The 20,947-nt window shown below is 41.2% G+C and overlaps 1 protein-coding gene across 3 annotated transcripts in view; it reads left to right on the top strand.

The window, feature by feature from the left end:
• The window catches only part of dnajc6 (DnaJ (Hsp40) homolog, subfamily C, member 6), a 57,702-nt gene that overhangs the window by 2,665 nt on the left and 34,090 nt on the right, over positions 1-20,947 (top strand). For all 3 annotated transcript variants that reach the window (XM_030373307.1, XM_030373306.1, XM_030373305.1), the window contains 2 exons: positions 7,539-7,674; positions 20,203-20,252. In XM_030373307.1, coding sequence (XP_030229167.1) covers positions 7,539-7,674; positions 20,203-20,252 — 186 coding nt within the window. The remainder of the gene's footprint in view (positions 1-7,538; positions 7,675-20,202; positions 20,253-20,947) is intronic.

Below are 20,947 nucleotides of genomic sequence, written 5' to 3'. Positions count from 1 at the left end.
GAAGGAACGCCTGGAACGGGATGCTGCAAATTAGCGTTATTGAGGGGATAGAGGGCGGGACTTTCATTTGCATGGATTTAGATGCGAGACGCGAGGGAGAGGGAGGGACTTCTGATAGTGGGATAAGCTTTTCCGTTAGATGCGTCGGACATCGCTTCGTTAAATCTTCGTCCATAATCCGTATTTATCCTCCTTGTAATTGTTGTTGCTATGCTTGTCGTATTCTGTTCTTGCTCCGGGGACTGTTAACTGGCGCACACAGCGCTAAGAAAGTAAGAGAGCGGAAGTTGTGCTGCGGTAGACTGGAACAACGCTATTATTCCGGATCATCTCTCAGCCTAGCTAGCACAGCGCCACACGAAGCCGCTCACTGCGTCGTCATTGACTATGTATTTCGAATAAATGTGTAATGTCTGTTGCATTTGTTGCATAAGAAAATATCCACATTTCGGTCATCTTATAGATTAACTACAAGTGTATGGTCTTTCGTGTAGGCTATGCATCTGAATTCCGTTGGCCCATTCATGTCAACTTCAAAACATAGGTAGATGACAGTCCAGACGTGAAACGTGATAGTGCCTTTATAAGACCCAACCATAGGCTACATAATATAATATATGCATTTGATGATTTTTGCAAGTTTGTACAGGCCTATCGAGTATAATTGCATCACAATTGGTTACCAACAGTTGAAATAGAGTCGGCATATCTATCTCCAAGGATTTCCCGAAGTTGGTTCTGTTTAAGATGTCATTAAAACAAAGGCTCGTATAACTTGTTTAATAGCCTAAATCCTTTCCTCATTATTTATCCTAAAACACACTATAAATACGTAGCCTACCCTTACTTTCTTGTAAACTGCCCACTGATGATTCCGTTCTATGTTTTTACTAGAACAACAAAAAATATTAAATAAAATAACGTTACATGTTATTATGTACAGTAAAAAAATGTTTTTTGTAAAGATATTAAGACTCATGAATCGCACGTTTCTTTTCAGTGCGATATATACAGGGCACATACAAACTGGACATTGATTACCCAATACCCAGTTTGTTATGACCTCTACAGTGTTTCTGTGATTGACTACAGCTAGCTTATGGAATGTTTGTGTAGTGTGTGTATCCGTGGCGCTCATTCACATTGAGACGGATGTCGAGGCACAAAGAGTGGGACTCTGAAGGGTAGAAGGCACACTCAAACACAAACCATTGATCTCTTTGGCAGAGGCTAGGGGTGTCCCTGTTGATGAGGTCATCCTGCCCCCACTTCTCTTTATCATCTTTCTCTCTCGTCATCTGTCTCTCTCATCTCTCCCTCTCATACTCATCACACTCTCATCTCTCTTTCTCTACTTCTCTATATATTTTTTTACTTTCCTCCCCTTACGTTTGGTCTTTCTCTCTCTCATTTCTCTGTCTCAGGCTGTGCTGAATCTTACAGGCGTTATACTAGCAGGGCCTGCTTTCTGCGCCTTTTTTACTATTGTGCTAAATTCCACATCCAACTGGCCGCACACAGGCTATTTGCATCTAGAAAGCACACGCAAAGGCGGGTAGAGAAGAAATTGGATAAGGGGTCCTTATCATTTGAAACGCTCAGCAGGAGTTTTTCGTCAGGGCTATGCGGATAAATCAACAGAATATCTTCAGTAGTTATTTTATGCATGCAAGATATTCTTCAGCTGGGCTCACTGACCAGTCTCTATCACACTAGGCCTGGGGAGCACTCAGTAAATTATGACATCATCATTCACTGCCCTCTCATCAATAGAATCAAATAACATCTACTACCAACCAATCATAATTCGCTCTTCTCTCATCAATACTCAATACTGGTGTCCATCAGGGCTTTTCCATCCTTCAATGATCTCTGTACTACATTGTGTTAGCCTTTTTTGATAAAGGGTGTATGTGTAGGGTAGACGGGAAGATCAGGGGGATGTGTGTGTCGTTGGAGGCTATAGTATCGATAGCTTTTATAGCACCTGATACCTGTTCGCTGGTGTCAGACTGGCTGATTACGTTTTTCGCAACTCTCAACCTAAACACGTTTTTTTCCAGCATTCTACACCAAAGCAGGCCATGTGTACCGTAGTCATCAGAAACGTTAAAGTCCTAATGTTGGACTGAAGATCAGATGGAATTCATTGCTGCAACTTTGCAAACATTGATAACTTGGGTATAAGGATATATAAAATTTATGGAGAGAGTTGTGACTGCTGCATGCATTGCCCATGAGGGGTGGCAGATATTGCTGTCTGAGATGTTAGATATGGTCCTTTTCAAGGGCACCTACGCACACACACATGCACACAAACCAGTGGCGGCTGGTGGTCAAAATTATTGGTGAAGCAAACCGACGCACCGAAACGAGAACTGATTCCCAAAACAAGAGAACTGATTTTTCTTTTTAAACATATAACAAAAATATGGTTACGTAAATAAAATATGCAAACGAACAGAGCTTCGTCTCCCCGCGACCTTATATTGATTGAGTCTAAAACGTTCTCATCTATTCAGCCAATGGGAGTGCAATCGCGTTGCAATGGCACATGGGTAAACAAATGATAAGGCACCACGATCGCTGTGGGCTTCAATATCATGCAAGCACTTTGTTTTCTTTTTATTTTGTTCTACACCACAATTGCATGCTTTAAACATGACACGGGGCCAACAGTAAAGGCGTTTTTTCAGCAAACTCCCTGTTAGCCAGTTTACCTTGTCATACATGGAGCAATTTAAAATGCTCCTTACCGTAGCACCAACGAGCTGTGTTGTTTTCACAGGAGGTTTTGGTCTGCCCTCTGCTTTCACTCGTAATTTGTCCTCATATGAAAATGACTGAAAAGAATCCTGTAAAATGCAGTCATCGGTGTTCACCCCCCCATCATCACCGTTAGTCCAATCCATCTTGCACGTGAGCTAGCGACTACTAGCAAAAAAAACCTACCCCTAAACAACACTAACCCAACAAAATCCTCACCTACACAGAAAAAAAAATTGTATCTTATTAAATTAATGTTCAACAAATTACGTAGGCCTATGTGTTCGTCAGTCGTCACTTTCAAAGTCAGTTCACGATAGCTGCCCAATGAAGGCGGTGACTGGCCAGAGTGTTGTGTCAATCATGTTCAAGTGTCGGAAGTGAAAAATTCTACCCAATCGGTCACTGCTTTACGGGTGGGACTTATCTGCCATAAGGATCAATTGAAACGGAAAAAAAACACGAGCCGCCTGGGGTTCACTCGATTTACATTGAAGTCAATGGGAATAGTTAGCCTGGTTCTACCAGACTCTCGTACTTCACTTCATTTCATTTATACAGAGAGTCTGGACCTAATCAATTGACAAACGTTAACTCACTTGAAGGCGGGTGTCTGTTGAAGTTTAACATGATTGGATCTGCCCAGTGCCACTCTGGATCTGCCATAACCAATCGCTAACGTTTGGTTGTGACGTATGTCATGCGCCGGGAATCACGCGCAGGTTGTACACAAACCAAACACCTTGCGCGTCTGCACGAAAATGTCCGTCAACGACAGCTGCAGGTTTTGTTCGTCGAATTTAATTTATCAGGGAAAAATTGCACATTGTAAATCAACTACCGACCTACAACAACAACTCAAACTGGCGTACGACTTCATCGTCATTGTTCTCAGACACGCCCTCTGTTTGCTGATTGGTGGCCGCTGTGGCGGTGTCACACTAAATTTGTACCGGCTGCCAAATTTGTACCGGGCGCATCATCAATACGTAATCCATTCCAAACCTGCCCGGCAACAGATGATCGCGTCGTCCGTTGCCTGGCAACGGACGATCGCGTCGAATGACGTGAAAGGTTCACGAGCATTCGCGAACCTTCTATCTAGCGATCCGTCATCTGTATTGTGCTATTTCGTCCTTGACCTGCTTTAAACACTCAGTTTACATGCTAAATTTGATTAAACAATGAAATACAATACAAATATAAAGTAAAAACAAGTGTTATCTAGCGATCCGTTAACTGTACTATGTTATTTCGTCTTTGGCAACATGAGTGCAAATGTTTTTTGAAACCTGCCCGGCAACGGACGACGCGATCATCTGTTGCAGGCAGGTTTGGAATGGATTACGTATGGATGACGCGCCCGGTACAAATTTGGCAGCCGGTACAAATTTAGTGTGACAGGGGCACCAGAAAACCAAATTACATACAGCAGGTCCAGACCTAGTACTGAAGGGAAATTCAAATTGAGCGGAAGTACTTAGGCGGGCGGAGCCAGGCCAGGGAATAGTGGTGAAGCAAAGGAAAGTCTGCTTCACTGAAATTATCTTTTCCACCGTGGGTGGCGCTGTTGTGACTCACAGAATTGATTTCAGGAAAACAGCTTGTCTTAGTGACTGTATTTCTGTTTCAAAACACTGAAATTGGGATTGTTGTAAGATTTTTGGTTTATTTATTTTTTAACATCTTTTTGGTGAAGCACTGCTTCACCTGTAGTCGTATAGAAGCCTCCACTAACACAGACACAGGTACACACACACACACACACACACACACACACACACACACACACACACACACACACACACACACACACACACACACACACACACACACACACACACACACACACACACACACACACACACACACACACACACAGCCACACAATTTGCATTTTAGCATGGAGCTCATGAGTCCGGATGATACATTTACATATATCAGATGCATTTTTGTGGTAGAACATTTTGTGTTCTACCTAGCAATAGCATCATCATATATCAATGTGAACAACAACAACAACAACTTATACAACAGCAAAAACAACAACAATGTTTACTCGGAACTGTGTGTTGTGACAGTACACATAGAGCCGCTACTGGATTAATATGACGATATCCTGACTTTACTTTGCATGCACTTTTATGATTCATACTTTGCATGCACTTTTATGATTTATAATGTATGTCTGGTTCAGATGAGCGAGTGAACAACAGAGTATTATTTTCATAGTTTCAAAGTTTTGTTAAGAATCAATGCTAAATGTAATGGTATTTTTTTTACATGCACAGCTTATCCGATTAAAGCCAGAGTATTCATGGCGTTGAGACAATCAAATCATTGGCTGAAGCATGTCATACCCCGGTACGATAGGTGGCGCTGTACCCATTTAAACTAGTGGTAGAGCCACCGGCTGACTACTTTACGTAACCAGCAACAACAAACTCAGGCGGCATTCAAGAAAGATGTTTTCAGTAAACAGCTGTCAGTTCGGGTCCAAGTCATTTCTCGGACGCTCCATTGTTCCGACCTCTCAATATCCCGAAAAAATGCCATTGGTCCTGAAGCCCACTAGTCCGACGTCCATTTATTTAGAAAAAATACACCCTCTGCTCCGACATCCCATTGTTCCAACCATATGGGCTTTTGTAGATTACCTCCAATAATCTAATTATCTTGTTATCAACAATAACAAGCGAAATTACTTTTTGTCTAGCCTATTAAAACATTTCAATGTTGTCTGCCAAGCGTCTGCCTGACGGGGAGTCTGGCGGCGGAGCTCCTCTGGCGGCGGAGCCACACACGGCAACAATCCCTTCCTCCTCCATGTCGCAGTTCAATCTGGACTTCAGAAACTCAAATCCAAAGTTCCTTTCCCCCCATTCCTTCTCAACCACGGCCAAGATATCCCCCACTACAAGTCTTTACTTGTTGTGGAAATACCAGAGAGTCTGAGAACCCGACGCAGTCTTTAAGATTCATAATATCAGAATAACCCCGTCAGTTCGGCCACGGCGCAATGAATGAATAAAGATCCTAAACACGTCGGAAGAAAACAACATTTATTTTGACAGATGTGCCCGAAGTTACTACAACTTCATTGATTAGCAACATTTAGAAAAACATGTACTTTTATTTCAGCCTTGGGTGAAATCGAAGCGTATTGTGTATTTAAACCTGCACTGAATGCATGCACGCTCCTGCGGGCATGGATACAATTATCATACGGGGTAACTACATTGGCACATCGCCGGCATTCTCCATCTTCGCCACCTTTTTAAATTAATCGCCGTTTCTCGTTTTCCGACGGCGACAACAACCCACTAGTCCTCGTCTTAATCCGACTGTGAGAAACCGGATTTTACACGATTTTAGTAAGACTAAGGTGTATAAATGCATCTTAATAATCCAATCATAGTCGGATTTACCCGATAATTTGAATTTCTTGAATGTCATGTAAACGAGTGCTGTCTTTCATTTGCATGTTATTGTTTCCATCTTCAGTCTTTGTTCTTTTGTATCTGTGTGTGTGTGTTTGCTAGGGACTGGCAAAATGATTCTTTTCCGGAAACTAGTTCTTTCAGTTCAGTTCACTATAAATGTACAGCATTTATATAGCGCTTTTCTAACCATTGGCCACTCCAAGCGCTTTACAATATTGCCTCACATTCACCATTGACGCACACATTCACACACCGACGGCGGAGTCAACCATGCAAGGCGACAGCCAGTGCGTCGGGAGCTAACAGTCAGGGTTAGGTGCCTTGCTCAAGGACACCACGACACTCAGCTAGCTGGAGCCGGGGATCGAACCAACAACCTTCAGGTTACCAACCAACACGCTCTACCTCCTGAGCTACTGCCTCCCTACTATAACGATTTGTTTGTTCGTTTTGATTTGTTCGTTACGTCAGATTACGTCATTTGACAGGGAATCTCACAGGTGTCTGCCCCCCCCCCCGCGAGACGGCCCTGAGCATAATTTAAGCGACTTCTAGGCTCTACCCCCAGTGAAAAACGACAAGATATACTATTTAGTACAACCAAATGTCCCACCAATATTTATACCACTTGCTTACTCTCTTTATGTCATTCATGGTTTTATATTTGTAATTTTAAACATTTTATTCTTCATTGTTCAGGAATTACAGAAATTTCATGGTCATAAATAAAAAATAAGAACTGCAGTTTAATTTCTTTGTTTGTTCTTGAATTGACGTAGAATCGAGAAAAAGACTCCTGGGATTGGGAAATGCGTTTATCCAATAAACAGATGGAGGTCAAGTCTATTTCAGAAATGTAGGGGGATATATGAGTGGCCCCACGTTGAATGGTATGACCCAAGATAAAATCAAATTCGACGGTACCGCCTTGTCATTCGTTTACCCAGGTGCCATGGCAACACCATTGCTACCTCTCATTGGCTGAATCTCTGAGAACGTTGTAGACTCAATCATTATAAGTCGCGGGCAGACGAAGCTCTGTTCGTTTGTATATTTTATTTACGTGACCATATTTTTGTTTTATGTTAAAAAAAAAGAATCAAAGAACCAGTTCTTCTTGTTTTGGGGAACCAGTTCTTGTCGTTTACGTTCGGGATTCGTTAGTTGTGAACGAATCGGTCGCGACCGACTCATCCCTAGTGTTTGCATATGTTTGTGTATTTGTGTGGGTGTGATTGTCTGTGTGTGTGTGTGTGTTTGTGTCTGCATGTGTGTGTGTGTGCGTGTGTTTCCGCTCTGGACCCACTATAACAGGCCCTCCATCCCCAGATATGGAGGCCAACTATGGTGGCGGTCTGCTGGACATGGTGAAGGGCGGCGCCGGGAAGTTCTTCAGCAACTTCAAGGACAACCTGAAGGACACACTTAAGGACACCTCCACCAAGGTCATGCACCAGGTTGCCACGTGAGTCTAGCCGGTCATCTCCCACAGGGCACCAGAGAGGCATGATCAGGCTGCATTATACTTCTGCGTCGCAGAGCCGCCGTAGGTGTGGCCTGTTGAACCCCACACCGGTTCTACGTATGGTTCCACGTTACGATATGTAGCTACGTTTTTGGAGAGGTGCATGTGATGGCGGTCGCTTCTGGTGACCTGGAGACCCACGGCGTACCCTTGGTGGCTATTCTACAGAGAGGCATAACTTAAGGTGAACGGATACTCCATCAATGACACAGAGAACATGAAGGAAGCTTCATAGTGCTTTTCCCTCCCCTGGAAGTGGATTTCAAACTACATAAAGTCATTGCCCTTCATAATAATATGTGAGTCGCCCAGGTAGTCTATTTGGCCCTTGAGTTTTGTGATGATTATTATTAGAGCCCTAACGATAAAGGATTTGTAAGGCCGATTTAAAAATCCGATATTCCGATATATCGGAATATATTTATATTTTTAATCAATAAATATTTTATTTATCACAATTATACATTATTTGAGACCCGCCCCCACCCGCACCCACAAAGTTCAGCACCAGATCCGTCCCGTCATCCGTGACAATATCGAAATGAAATCTGCACCTGCCCGGACCCGCTAATATTTGGCCTGTTACCCGACCCGTGCCCGCGATAAATCACACACAAGCTAAAATCATACAAATGTATGTGCTTTATTTTTAACTCGCACTATTGGAGCCCACTCTTCATTCTGACCGGCATAACCGGTGGCCGCTAATGTAGCGGCCATCGATTCTTGACGGGCTGGGTACTTTATTCTTCTTTTCTTCTATTACCACAACCGGACTCGTTCATTACTTCACCCAACTGACACGCACACTACCGCTCGCTCTCCTCGCTCGTCTACTCACTCGCTGACGTCACTCACACACACACACACACACACACACACACACACACTCACACACAAGTTCTGATAAATCAATTGTATAAAAATACAAACTTAAAATCCTTTGAACAAAAACACAATAACCCCCCCCCCCCAAAAAAGAAAAAAGAAACATTAATCTGCCATTATAAATGCAGATAACGATAGTTTGGAAAATGCCTAATATCGGCCGATAATAACAGCCCGCCGATAAATCAGTCGGGCTCTAATTATTATCAGGTAATCAGGAGGAAAGAATGTTCTTGCTGTAGTTTAATCCCACGGCAACTTTTAATGCTATATCAGTTCAGTGTGAATCCAAGGGCTTCGTCGTAGAAAATATTTTTTTTCAGGTCACCTTGGACCACAGATTTAGTTGTACCACATCCCTCTAAACCTCTCTTATTGGTTATTCACACGTCTCATTTTAAAAGTAGAATTTACATTGTATGAAATACTTTGATGAATTTGCAAATTCATCAAAAATATTGTAAAATGCAAATGTAAGTGTTGAGGGAGTTCACAGAGTCTGGCAGGGACAGTCTGATTTGTGCGCAGGCGTCTGCATGGGGTAGCATAAAGAGGTCCACTGTATTGTAAGAAACAAATAAACACAGACACAAACACACACATGCATGCTAGCCAACAAATATGCACAAACACACACACACACACACACACACACACACACACACACACACACACACACACACCCACACACACACGCACACACATACACACAAACACACACTTTGTCTCTCAGTGAGTCTGAAAATTATTATTCCGACATTCTGCCCACATTAGATGTTTACCCCAGTCAGCTTTCTGGTATCTGGCCTCTTGTGTTGTGCTCTCCTCTCTTATTTTTGTTTCCCTATATCTCGTCTGCTCTCTCACCCTCTTTTCTGTCTTTCTTTCCTTTTCCTTGCTGAATTATTTAAGGGTGCTCATTGTGCCAAATAACCTGTGTGCTGGTGTGTATACAGGCGATTGATTTCACTGTGGCTGGTGGCCGTGGTACTGCTGTCTTTACATATGCATTCATGCCTGTGTTTCTATTCTATATCCATCCACGGCAGAGAAAGTGTGTGTGTTTGTGTGTGTGTGTGTGTGTGTGTGTTTGCACTTGTTTATATAACATATATAATAAATGATTATGCTGCTGAATAACGTTGGTCCTTCGTTTGGGTTTGAGTTTATATTGCTTCAGACTATTATAGTACATCACTATAGGGATAGCTTTAATGCACGATAAGTTTGCATCATGGACACAGTTCTTTGTTTCAAATGTTCACATTTGCCATAAAGACGGACATAGAATTAGCTTTTGAGGTCCTACCATGAATAATGCTGAAATGATTTACCTTATGGTCACTTTCAGGCAAATCTTTTTGATCAACTCATTTACTCTAGAGGACCTATTCATGAGTGTTGTACCATGTCTCCACAGGCCTCTCTATCTCTAATAAGCTTAATTAAATTGGGCTGCAGGTTGGTATTGGGCCGATTCAGTCTCTGTTGTCAAACAAAAGACTGCCACTAAATAATTGAGAGACAGGCCCACTAGTTTGTTTACCTGCCGATAAGGAGCGTTCTCAGAGAAAGCAGAGCTGGCATGGTAGTGTGTGGGGGACTGACACAAGGCCTGAGTCGGTGGGAGTCTGGGTGGATGGGGGACAGACAATCTGGGTGGCTGGGGGACAGACAGACTGGGGGGTTGGGGGACATAGAGTTTGGGTGGCTGGGGGACAGACAGTCTGGGTGGCTTGGGACAGAATTTGTGACTGGGGGACAGACAGACTAGGGGGCTCCATCGTGTGAAAGGCTTAGTTTGCCTGCTCTCAGTGGCAAAAATTCGCCGTGCTAGCAACCCCTCCGCCCGCTTCCTTTCTCAATATGGCATACCCTCTCTCCCTCTGAAAATGTAAAAAAAAAAAGTAATAATAATTAAGGCTGGGCAAGTAAACGCGTTAATTACGCGTTAATGCAATCTTATTTTAATGCGATTAATACAAATTGAACGCACGATTTTGAAAGGTTTTGCCCACAGAATGACAACATTCATATCAGAAATGATTTTTGTTTTAGTTCCACTTACTTTACATTAAATTACACTTGCAGACTGCCTGATTACAATTGCAGTTAGTGACAGCCTGTTTACAATTCCCAAATCTGTGGCGCTACTTATTTGAATTTATCTAGTTACTGTAACAATTGTACTAATTAACTGCCTTTTTACAATTTCCAAATATGTGGTGTTCCGTAAGTTTCATATTCAACCCACACTGAGTAAATCAATAAAACTCCAAGATCACTTGGTCTAGTTTTTGCTTATTAAGTACATTTGCTATGAATGATAAAGTATCATTCCATTTGATAATCTCATTTAACTTCAATTGGAGTGGATTTAAAATATAATTTTAAAAGTGTGATTAATCACGAGTTAACTCACCAATACTAGGCAATTAATCGCGATTAAAACTTTTAGGGCCCTATCGTTGCTAGTTTGCACCCAAACTCACGCCACTACACTTGCGCCCTGAGAGTCGTGTCAGCGAAAAGCAAAGGCGTGTTCAAGGCAGTATGTTTGTATGTTCATCGTTTAATTGCACTATAGGCTTTTTTTTTGTATCGTCCTGTTTTGATCAGTATATGCCAATGTTGTTATGAATAAAAAAACATTTGCACAAGACAAGCCGATGCACTTCACCGTGTTGATAAGAGCATTAAAATGAGAAAAATTAATGGGACAAAGAAATCAAGGGATATTTAGCATAGAAAGAAATCTGCGATTAATCGAGATTACTCGCGATTAACGTGAGTTAACTATGACATTAATGCGATTAATCACGATTAAATATTTTAATCGCTTGGCAGCACTAAACGAAATAAATAAATATTTATAAATATGTATGTGAATTTATATATATATATAGCCTACACATACATATTTACATAGGCCTATATATTTCTTTATTTTGTTGCTTAATTGTACTAATTAAGAGGGGTTGAGGGGTTGCTGCTATATTTAAAAATGTATTTCAGGGGAAACAGATGTTATTTGGTGATTTTCCATCGTTCGAATACCTTAGTGCTGTATTGAAATGCTCCCCCATAGTTCTCCTATTAATTATTTACAGGCCACCCACATATTCTGCAAATTTTTTCGATGACTTCACAGAATTATTGTCTAGCATCTCCACAGAATTTGACTGTCTAGTTATAACTGGTGACTTCAGTTTTCATACTGATGATTTGAATGACAAGTGTGCAAAAAAACTTTTTGCCATTTTGGACACATTTGAACTGTCTCAACATGTGAAAGAGGCTACTCATTGTAAGGGGCACACTCTAGACCTGGTTATCACAAAGGGCCTCAATGTTTCTGATCTCTCTGTGACTGATCCTTCCTTGTCTGACCACTTTTGTGTTTTCTTTAACATATCTTTTATTCCCGACATACAGACAAAATCAAACACTGTCAAAAAACGGTATATCAATGAAGGTTCTAATGTACTTTTTAAAAAGGCCATCTCCTTGCTACCACCTCTAAACCCATGTTCTCCTGATGATCTTGTAGAAAACTTTAATTTGAAAATTTTGAAAGTCATAGATGTCATTGAACCTTATAAGGTTAAAACGATTTCTGGAAAGCAAAAGGCACCCTGGAGAAAAGCTGCTTCTGTAACAGCACAGAAAAAGGAATGCAGGAAGGTTGAACGCATCTGGCGTAAAACAAAACTTCATATTCACCATGATATCTATAAAGAGAGCCTCCGTGCCTACAATTTAGACTTAAAAAATGCTAGAGAAACATTTTTCTCCAATATCATTAAAACCAACACTAATAATGCAAAAACCCTATTTGCAACTGTTGTCAGACTGACCAACCCCCCAACAGAAATTCCACCTGATCTCCATTCCACGCTGAAATGCAATGAGTTTGCAGCTTTTTATATTGATAAAATTGAAGGTATCAGACGCGCCATCAATATCTCCACTTCAAACAAAAATGTTGGACTACCACCCTGTTCAGGCAAAAATTACGTGGCAAGGATGGCATGCTTTAATGTTATAGACTCTCAAAATCTTGTGGAAACTGTGACACAACTAAAGCCATCCACCTGTTGCCTTGATACTATACCTACCAACCTCTTTAAGAATGTTTTCGACTGCCTAGCAGTAGACATATTGCAGATAGTTAACAACTCTCTCCAGTCAGGCAATTTCCCAAAAGCTTTGAAAACTGCAGTTATTAAACCCCTTTTAAAAAAGCGGAGCCTAGATGCCTCTATTATTAACAACTACAGACCAATATCGAATCTACCCTTCATAAGTAAAATCATTGAGAAAGTTGTCCTCCAGCAACTAAATCACTTCCTGGCATCAACTGGTTGCTATGACACCTTCCAATCAGGATTTCGACCCCTGCACAGCACTGAGACCGCCCTTATTAAAGTTGTAAACGACATCCGTCTTAACACAGACTCTGGCAAAACCTCAATACTAATGCTACTTGACCTCAGTGCTGCATTCGACACTGTAGACCATACATTACTTCTGGCAAGGTTAGAAAACTGGGTGGGGCTTTCAGGCACTGTCTTAAATTGGTTCAGGTCTTACCTACAAACTAGGAACTACTTTGTTTCCATTGGCGACTTTGTATCAGAATCAACCAACGTGACATGTGGAGTCCCACAAGGTTTGATCTTAGGACCCTCTTTATTCAACATCTACATGCTCCCACTAGGGCAAATCATGCAAAATAACAATATTGACCATCATTGCTATGCTGATGACACGCACATCTATGTATCGCTATCACCAAATGACTATCGGCCCATAGATCTGCTGTGCCAGTGCATTGAGCAAGTGAAGGAATGGATGTGCCGAAATTTCCTTCAACTAAATGAGGACAAAACAGAGGTAATTGTATTTGGTTCTAAAACGGAAAGGCTTAAAGTAACCCAACACCTTCACTCTCTGTCCCTGAAAACCTAAATCAAAGCCAGAAATCTAGGGGTTATCATGGATTCAGATTTACATTTTGACAGTCACATCAAATCATTTACAAAATCTGCATATTATCACCTTAAAAATGTAGCAAGACTTAGAGGGCTCATGTCCACCGAAGACTTACAAAAACTTGTACATGCCTTTATCACTAGTAAGCTTGATTACTGCAATGGTCTCCTTACAGGTCTCCCAAAACAAACTCTGAGGAAGCTTCAGCTTGTTCAGAATGCTGCTGCTAGAGTTCTAACAAAGACCAAAAAATTTGATCATATTACACCAATTCTGAAATCGTTACATTGGCTTCCTGTAAGTCAGAGAATTGATTTTAAAATCATGTTGCTTACCTATAAATCCCTACATGGTTTAGGCCCAAAATATTTAACTGATATGCTTCCACTACATCAGCCTTTTAGACCACTAAGAAGCTCTGAGACCAATCTGTTAATTATCCCCAGAGTAAACACAAAACATGGGAAAGCAGGATTTAGTTACTACGCAACAAATAGCTGGAATAAACTCCCAGAGGATTTAAGACTTGCCCCAACTCTGAGCACCTTTAAAACAAGACTGAAGACTTTTTTGTTTGCTATAGCTTTCTGCTAAATAACTTTGCCTTTATTTTCTATTTTAATTAATTATTTTTATTGTTATTTTTAATTATCATTATTATTTTTATTATTTTTTATCTTATTGTACAGCACTTTGGTCAGTGTATGCTGTGTGTAAATGTGCTCTATAAATAAAACTTACTTACTTACTTACTAATACTAAAATGCCCTTTTAACTCTTTTTTTGCATATGTTTTTCTTTTACTTACCTATTATTTTTATAAGTTAATTATATATTTATATATTTTTATAAGTTAATTAAATTTAAATAATTATAACCATGTAGGCCTAGCCTTTGTTTTCTTGGCGTTATCATTACATCCTTTCTCGTTACATCGATATCAATTATTGTTATAACGAGATCTGTATCTGACCATTGACCATCCTCTCGGAAATGAATGAAATTCATATTGACGGTATGGCACTATATCCCTTTTCTCGACGGCCCTTCGTGAATTTAATAGACCACTTTCGTTGCTTCGAGGAGATCTGGTGGTCTCCGTATATAATAAAAAAATATCTATAAATAGGTATGTAGTCCTATGTAAATAGTAGGCCTGCAGCGGATTCGAATTGTATCCGAATCCGTTCGGTTCGTTTACCACAGTTCGGAGCATTCTGGAGATCCGCGGATTTCGGTTTCATGAAGGCATTGCCTTATGTAGCGTATTTTGCCTACTGTAGCCAACGTCCGATACCAAAGGGTGTTTAGGACCCAGCGGAATGCATTCTCTCCAGTGCTGCCCGAGCCAATGAGACTTTTCCCGCCCCTCCCTTCAGCCTGTCAGCGTTCAAAACAAACTGGACGATTCCTAAATTTAAAGAAAGTAATTGATACAATTACATTCTAAATATATGGGAGATAAATACAAACGGGTGATAAGCGGGATAACGGCCTTCGAGGTCGACCGGTTCGATGGAAATAATGGACAGGTAGAGGCAACTCTGGCTTCATGCTGCGCTCGTCGCCAGAGTTCTAAGCCTCGTCAGCCGTTATCCCTTACATGTTACACTCAGTGCACCATGTTTTCAAATGCATTTAGGGGAACATTTATTGCACAAAAAAGCCTTGCAAGTTGTCTGATTGCAGTCAATTAACACATTGCAAATAGCCTGTGGGTCTCATTCATTTTTTGTGTTACTCCCCCAAACCCTCCGTCAAAAAAAAGTCCGCCTTTTTACTATCACGGACATGATCCTAATCCGAACCGTATCCGAAACCGAGGCCCAAAACGGTTATCTGAACCGAACCGTGGACACACTGATCCGTTTCACCACTAGTAAATAGGTATATAGGCTACATGTAAGGAATAATCACCGAGAGGCCGGGCAATAAACAGTTTGATATGCCCAGCTCGTGGACGGCTTACCGCCCGAGACGAAGTCGAATATTTATTGATACCTTCAATAAATATTGAAGGTATCAATATTTATTGATACCTTTCGCGAGCCGGGCATATCAAACTGTTTATTGCCCTGCCTTGAGGTGATTATTCCGTTTATTCTACTTCGCGCCGGCCAACATAATAAAACAATTAAAATACTTCAATAATTAGCCTTTTTCTTATTCGTATTGCATGCTTATTGAATGTATACTCTGTTTAAGTTCATCTCCCTCGAAAAGTAGTTCCCTTTAGAACTACGGTGAATAACGTTAGCTCAGCTGTAGGTAACTCGTTTCTATAGCAACCACACAACGCTGGATCTGATCACTAGTTTAATAACGTAGTTTCTACGTTCGTATCAAGTCAGCTTTAATGACTATCGATCAAACATGCATTCCTTGGTTTATTTTTACTATGGACCTCATGTTGGAAATGTATGTGATAGAAAATGATACAAGCGGCGTATTGATCTACTGTGCTCAGTCAGCAGCAAGTAGAACCGACAAGTCAGCGGGCAATATGCCGGATTAATGCACCCCTCCCAGTCAATCAGAATCGAGCATTCTTAAATGAAGTAGAATAAACCTATTTATTTATATTTATTCATTTATTTATATACGGAGACCACCAGACCTCCTCAAAGCAACAAAATAAATAAATATATAGGCCTATGTATAAATATGTATGTGTATGTATATATATATATATTTATGTATGTATATATATATAGCCTATATATATATATATACATAAATACACATACATATTTATAGATATTTATTTTGTTATATATAGATGTTTATTTATTTATTATATAGGGAGACCACCAGACCTCCTCGAAGCAACGAAAATGGTCTATTCAATTCAAGATGGGTGCATGGGCGAGAACAGGGATATAGTGCCATACCGTCAATATCAATTTCATTCATATATAGGCTATGGTCATTTCATGGATCCCTGTGAGACCAGGTTGGCTCGGTCGTTGAGACGGGGATCTGTGTGTGTGTGTGCCACGGAATATGAGTGTCATTAACTTTTATTGGAGCAAATTCCGTTGGCATATCACAGACAATTTAAGTGATTCCGTGAGGCCACCACGGATTATGAGTTAAGCGCCCGTGGTCGACTCGTTCATTGAACCGGGGATCTGTGTGTGCCACGGAATATGAGTCTCATCAACTTGCATTGGAGCAAAATATGTGGCCATATCACGGAAATTGGCGTGTTTCCGTGAGGATTCCACAGATTTTGAGCTAAGCGTCCATGGTCATTTCACGGATTCCTGTGAGACCAGGTTGCAACCAATCCTGGTTTAAGTGCCATAGCGGATAGCGCAGTTGGTGTTGCTATTTTGATGTGCCTAGGCAGGTCGGAACTGTAACATAAGCTTACGCACACCTAGGCTATACACAGCAAACAATCAGCCTAATTTAAATATTATAATGTCAAAGATTGTTCATGTGTGTGAAACCGCATAGAAATAACATGGATTTTGAAAAAAAAAAAATCCATAGGGGCTGAATGAACACGCAAGGCTATGCCATGTGTTAAAATAATAATAACTAGAACTGCAAGCATTTATCCAGGGGTCCAAGCGATGTGCATTTCGCCGGCACAACGCAAAGCATGTATTCAAAACGCTACCGTGAACCTGTGGATATAAAGGTTTTGACTGTGAGAGGTTCGGTGTGGGAGTTTCGGCCCCAAACGCATTTTCCGCTACCGTTTAGTCGTCGACGGTTGGATCAAAATAGTTTTTACTGATTTGCAACGCGAAACATATATTCAAAACGCTACCGTTTCGCCAACGATGGTCGGATCAAAATAATAGCTGATTTCTTGTCGTGTGCGTCTGAAGATGTCGTGCGCAAAGTTTGGTGTTGATTGGGCAAGAAATGTGGGAGGAGAAGGGAAAAGGCAGTTTAGTGGTTTTCGCGATTTTGCGAGAAAAAAAACTATAGACGCAAATGGGCGTGGCCTATGCCAAAAGATGCAGCAGACTCAAGTGAATCTGTGCGTATAACGTTTTGGACTGTGGGAGGTTCGGTGTGGGAGTTATAGCCACAAACGCGTTTTCCTTGGTATAGCGCCACCTAGTGGCGCTATACCAGGCAGGTCTGGATTTTGTCGTCTGCGTAGTCCTCACGGATCTGGATCTAGTCATGCAATTGGCGTGTGTGCACCATTTACGGTATGGGCTGTGTTCCCACTTCTATGGTAGGAAGTATAATAATAAAAAACACTACAAAAACAATAGGGATCCAACCTGTTGGCTTGGACCCCTAATAACAATAATAAACTCGAGCAAAGTATATCCCATCCTTCCAAAACAAAATCTCGTTTTAGGGTAAATGATAAAGTTGGTTAAATTATTTGGGAAAGAACAGCTGATACAGCGGTAATAAGTTGTACTTTTAAATCAATGCATCTGCAAACACCATACAGCAAGCACATATTTTCTTGACACAGAAATCGTGTACAAGCCCATAACTTTTAGGATTGATGAGTATTTGATCGTGAGGAAACAGAGTTTTACCGCCGAGTGTTTAAAGAATGAAGGAATGCTGGTGATGCTTGGCGCGTGTGTCTGTTTAAACACACGCAAACTAAACACGTAACGCATAATACAGTCCATGGCAATGTATATTAACGGGGGTACACATGCATATTATGAACACAAGTTGATCATTAAATAGACCCACAGTTGCGTTTTAGCCCTAATAATAATGGGGGGGGGCGATGACATCTAGTTTGCGGTTCAGGCGTCCACACGAATCCTAGTTTTTAACTTATCCACCCCAGGACCTGGTTTAAGAAAATTTAAAAAGCATGTTCTGGATCCGTCTGATTCCGGACACCGGGTCGGCTTAACTCAGGAGGTAGAGCAGTTGTCTTGTAACGAAAAGGTTGCTAGTTCGATCCCCAGCTCCTCCTCCGAGTGTTGATGTGTCCCTGAGCAAGACACTTAATCCTATCTGCTCCTGACGAGATGGCTCCTGACTAGATGTCGCCTTGCATGGTTGACTCTGCCGTCGGTTTGGCAATGTGTATTAACCGATGTAAGGTGCTTTGGATAAAAGTGTCTGCTAAATGCCCTAATTGTATTTGTCTGGATGGTCAGCCCAAACACACAAAAGCGTTTTTGCCAAAAAATCGGTTCCGTGTGGATGGGGCCTCTGTGATGGGTATTGAAGCTCAACAACATTGGATGAATGAGACCGACTGTAGGCGGTCTTCACTGTAGAATGATTACCTTTAATTAAAGCGCTTTTTTATAGAGAGAAGAAGATAAGATCACAGAAGATTAAGCTGAAGTCGCAGGTTTGCTTTAAGGACACGTGTGTGTGTGTGTGTGTGTGTGTGTGTGTGTGTGTGTGTGTGTGTGTGTGTGTGTGTGGGGGGGTGTGTGTACATACATAGAAATGATAACTCCCTAGAAAGTGTTCTTAGAGACTCTCCAAATACTCTTTTAAAAACCATTGTGATTCTGGAAGTGGGTTGTTGCTTTGACATGTATATGGACCTGTGTTTCTCTGGATTCTGTTTTTAAATACCAGCCAATAATACATGCTTTGAAAGTAGGTGGTTATAGCACAAAACTAATTGGACTCATTTATGGTAGCCTTGGGCATATTCATAGACTCTGTGTTAGATGATTGCAAATTGCTGGACTCAATAAGAACTCTAAGCAAATAGTTTTTGTGTGTGTGTGTGTGTGTGTGTGTGTGTGTGTGTGTGTGTGTGTGTGTGTGTGCTTGTTTTTGTTAGTTTGTGTAGAATGAGTGGTTCCTCTTATCAGTATAGGGGAAGCGTCTAAACATTTCTTAAATCAGCTTTAGTACAAGCTATTGATATACTTAAGGAGCAGCCTTCTATTCCAGGCTCAGTATTAAATATATATTTTTTTTATGCTGGCAATGCGACATGTTTGGAATTTATTGCAATTATCAAGCAAACCTATTTACTATTGCAGGTTCAGAGATCAGGGCACATTGTTAGAATGAATCATAATTGCTTAAAAACTGTTACCTCTAGCGCATTTCCATCCTGTCGATTGTTGGTTACACACAAGTGGCTTCAGGCCATTCGTCACCGTTTTTCGAAGCTGACTGATGAACCCAGGTCTTTCCAGAAATAGCTCTAGCAGGACATCTACCAGGTATATAGGTTGATCATTGACTGCCTTCTGCGTTATCCATCAGTAAGATGTGAATGGGGCCATTTCCCAAATACCTCCTACACAAGACAGGGTTACCCACACATTTCCAATTACATGCAGGTGTTCAAAAGCCTTGTTATGTTCTTGTGTGTAACCCTGAGTCGTCGGCACCTCGCACACAGTAATGTAATGCAGCAACAGGGGATTTAAAAAGATCCCAGCCCCGCCCCCCTTTCAATTACTTAATTACCAGGGGTTTACCGCCCACTACTACTACTGTAGCTCTGCCATCTTCCTGTGATCCCCACACCTACTGTCCCGTAATGCGTGGCTCTCAGGGATTCCATTCACCATAAACTGCAAGGAAAACAAAGAAAGCCGTGCACCAAGTTACTATTTATCTGATGTCAATAATCTCAATCATTCTTCATGTGCTTCACAGGTACACAAAAGGGGAGCTGGATATTGCTTACATCACGTCACGAATTATAGGTAAATACATGTTCAGGAAACAAGCAATTACTTCTGTCTTGTTGTGGTGTGAGGTGTTAAGTTAAATTGATTGGCGCCTCAATTATATTATTTATGGTAGTCATTTACGTGTTATGGCCATTTCACACGCTAGGCGACATTCCGCTCGCGTTGTTGCGCTCCCCGTGTGATATGGCGATGCTAGATTGTCATGCTGTGGAGAGCCTGAAATAAATATACTAAATAAGTTGACTAAAAACAATTATTACAGTTGAACATGGTAGCAGAATATGGCTTCTTCTAAAAAACGACATATGCCTCCGGGTTTCAACAAAGGGAAGTCCTACGAGAATTGGAAAAATTAAGTGGAAATGTGGAAACGTGTGACGGGATTGGACGAGATAAAACAACAGTTAGCAGTAGCTCTATCACTGAAAGGTAGAGCTGGGGATATCGCACATTGATTCAGGAACTCGACAAAGTTTTTATAAGAGAGGAAGGGACCGGGCTTATGAGGTGTACTCTGAGTTTGATCGGATATCACGGAGAGACCACTTCCAGATGGGGGAATATGTTGTTGACTTTGTACAGAAATACAAGTAGCCAAGCTCGAGGACCACTAACATGCACATACCCACTTGATAAATTCGGAAGATGGACAAAGGAGTGGTATTTGTCAGAGCACATAGCCTTGGGTAATAGATTGTCCACACAAG

This window comes from Gadus morhua, chromosome 12 (assembly GCF_902167405.1).
Source record: "Gadus morhua chromosome 12, gadMor3.0, whole genome shotgun sequence".
Classification (NCBI taxonomy): domain Eukaryota; kingdom Metazoa; phylum Chordata; class Actinopteri; order Gadiformes; family Gadidae; genus Gadus; species Gadus morhua.
This window is presented reverse-complemented; position numbering and strand designations above follow the sequence as displayed.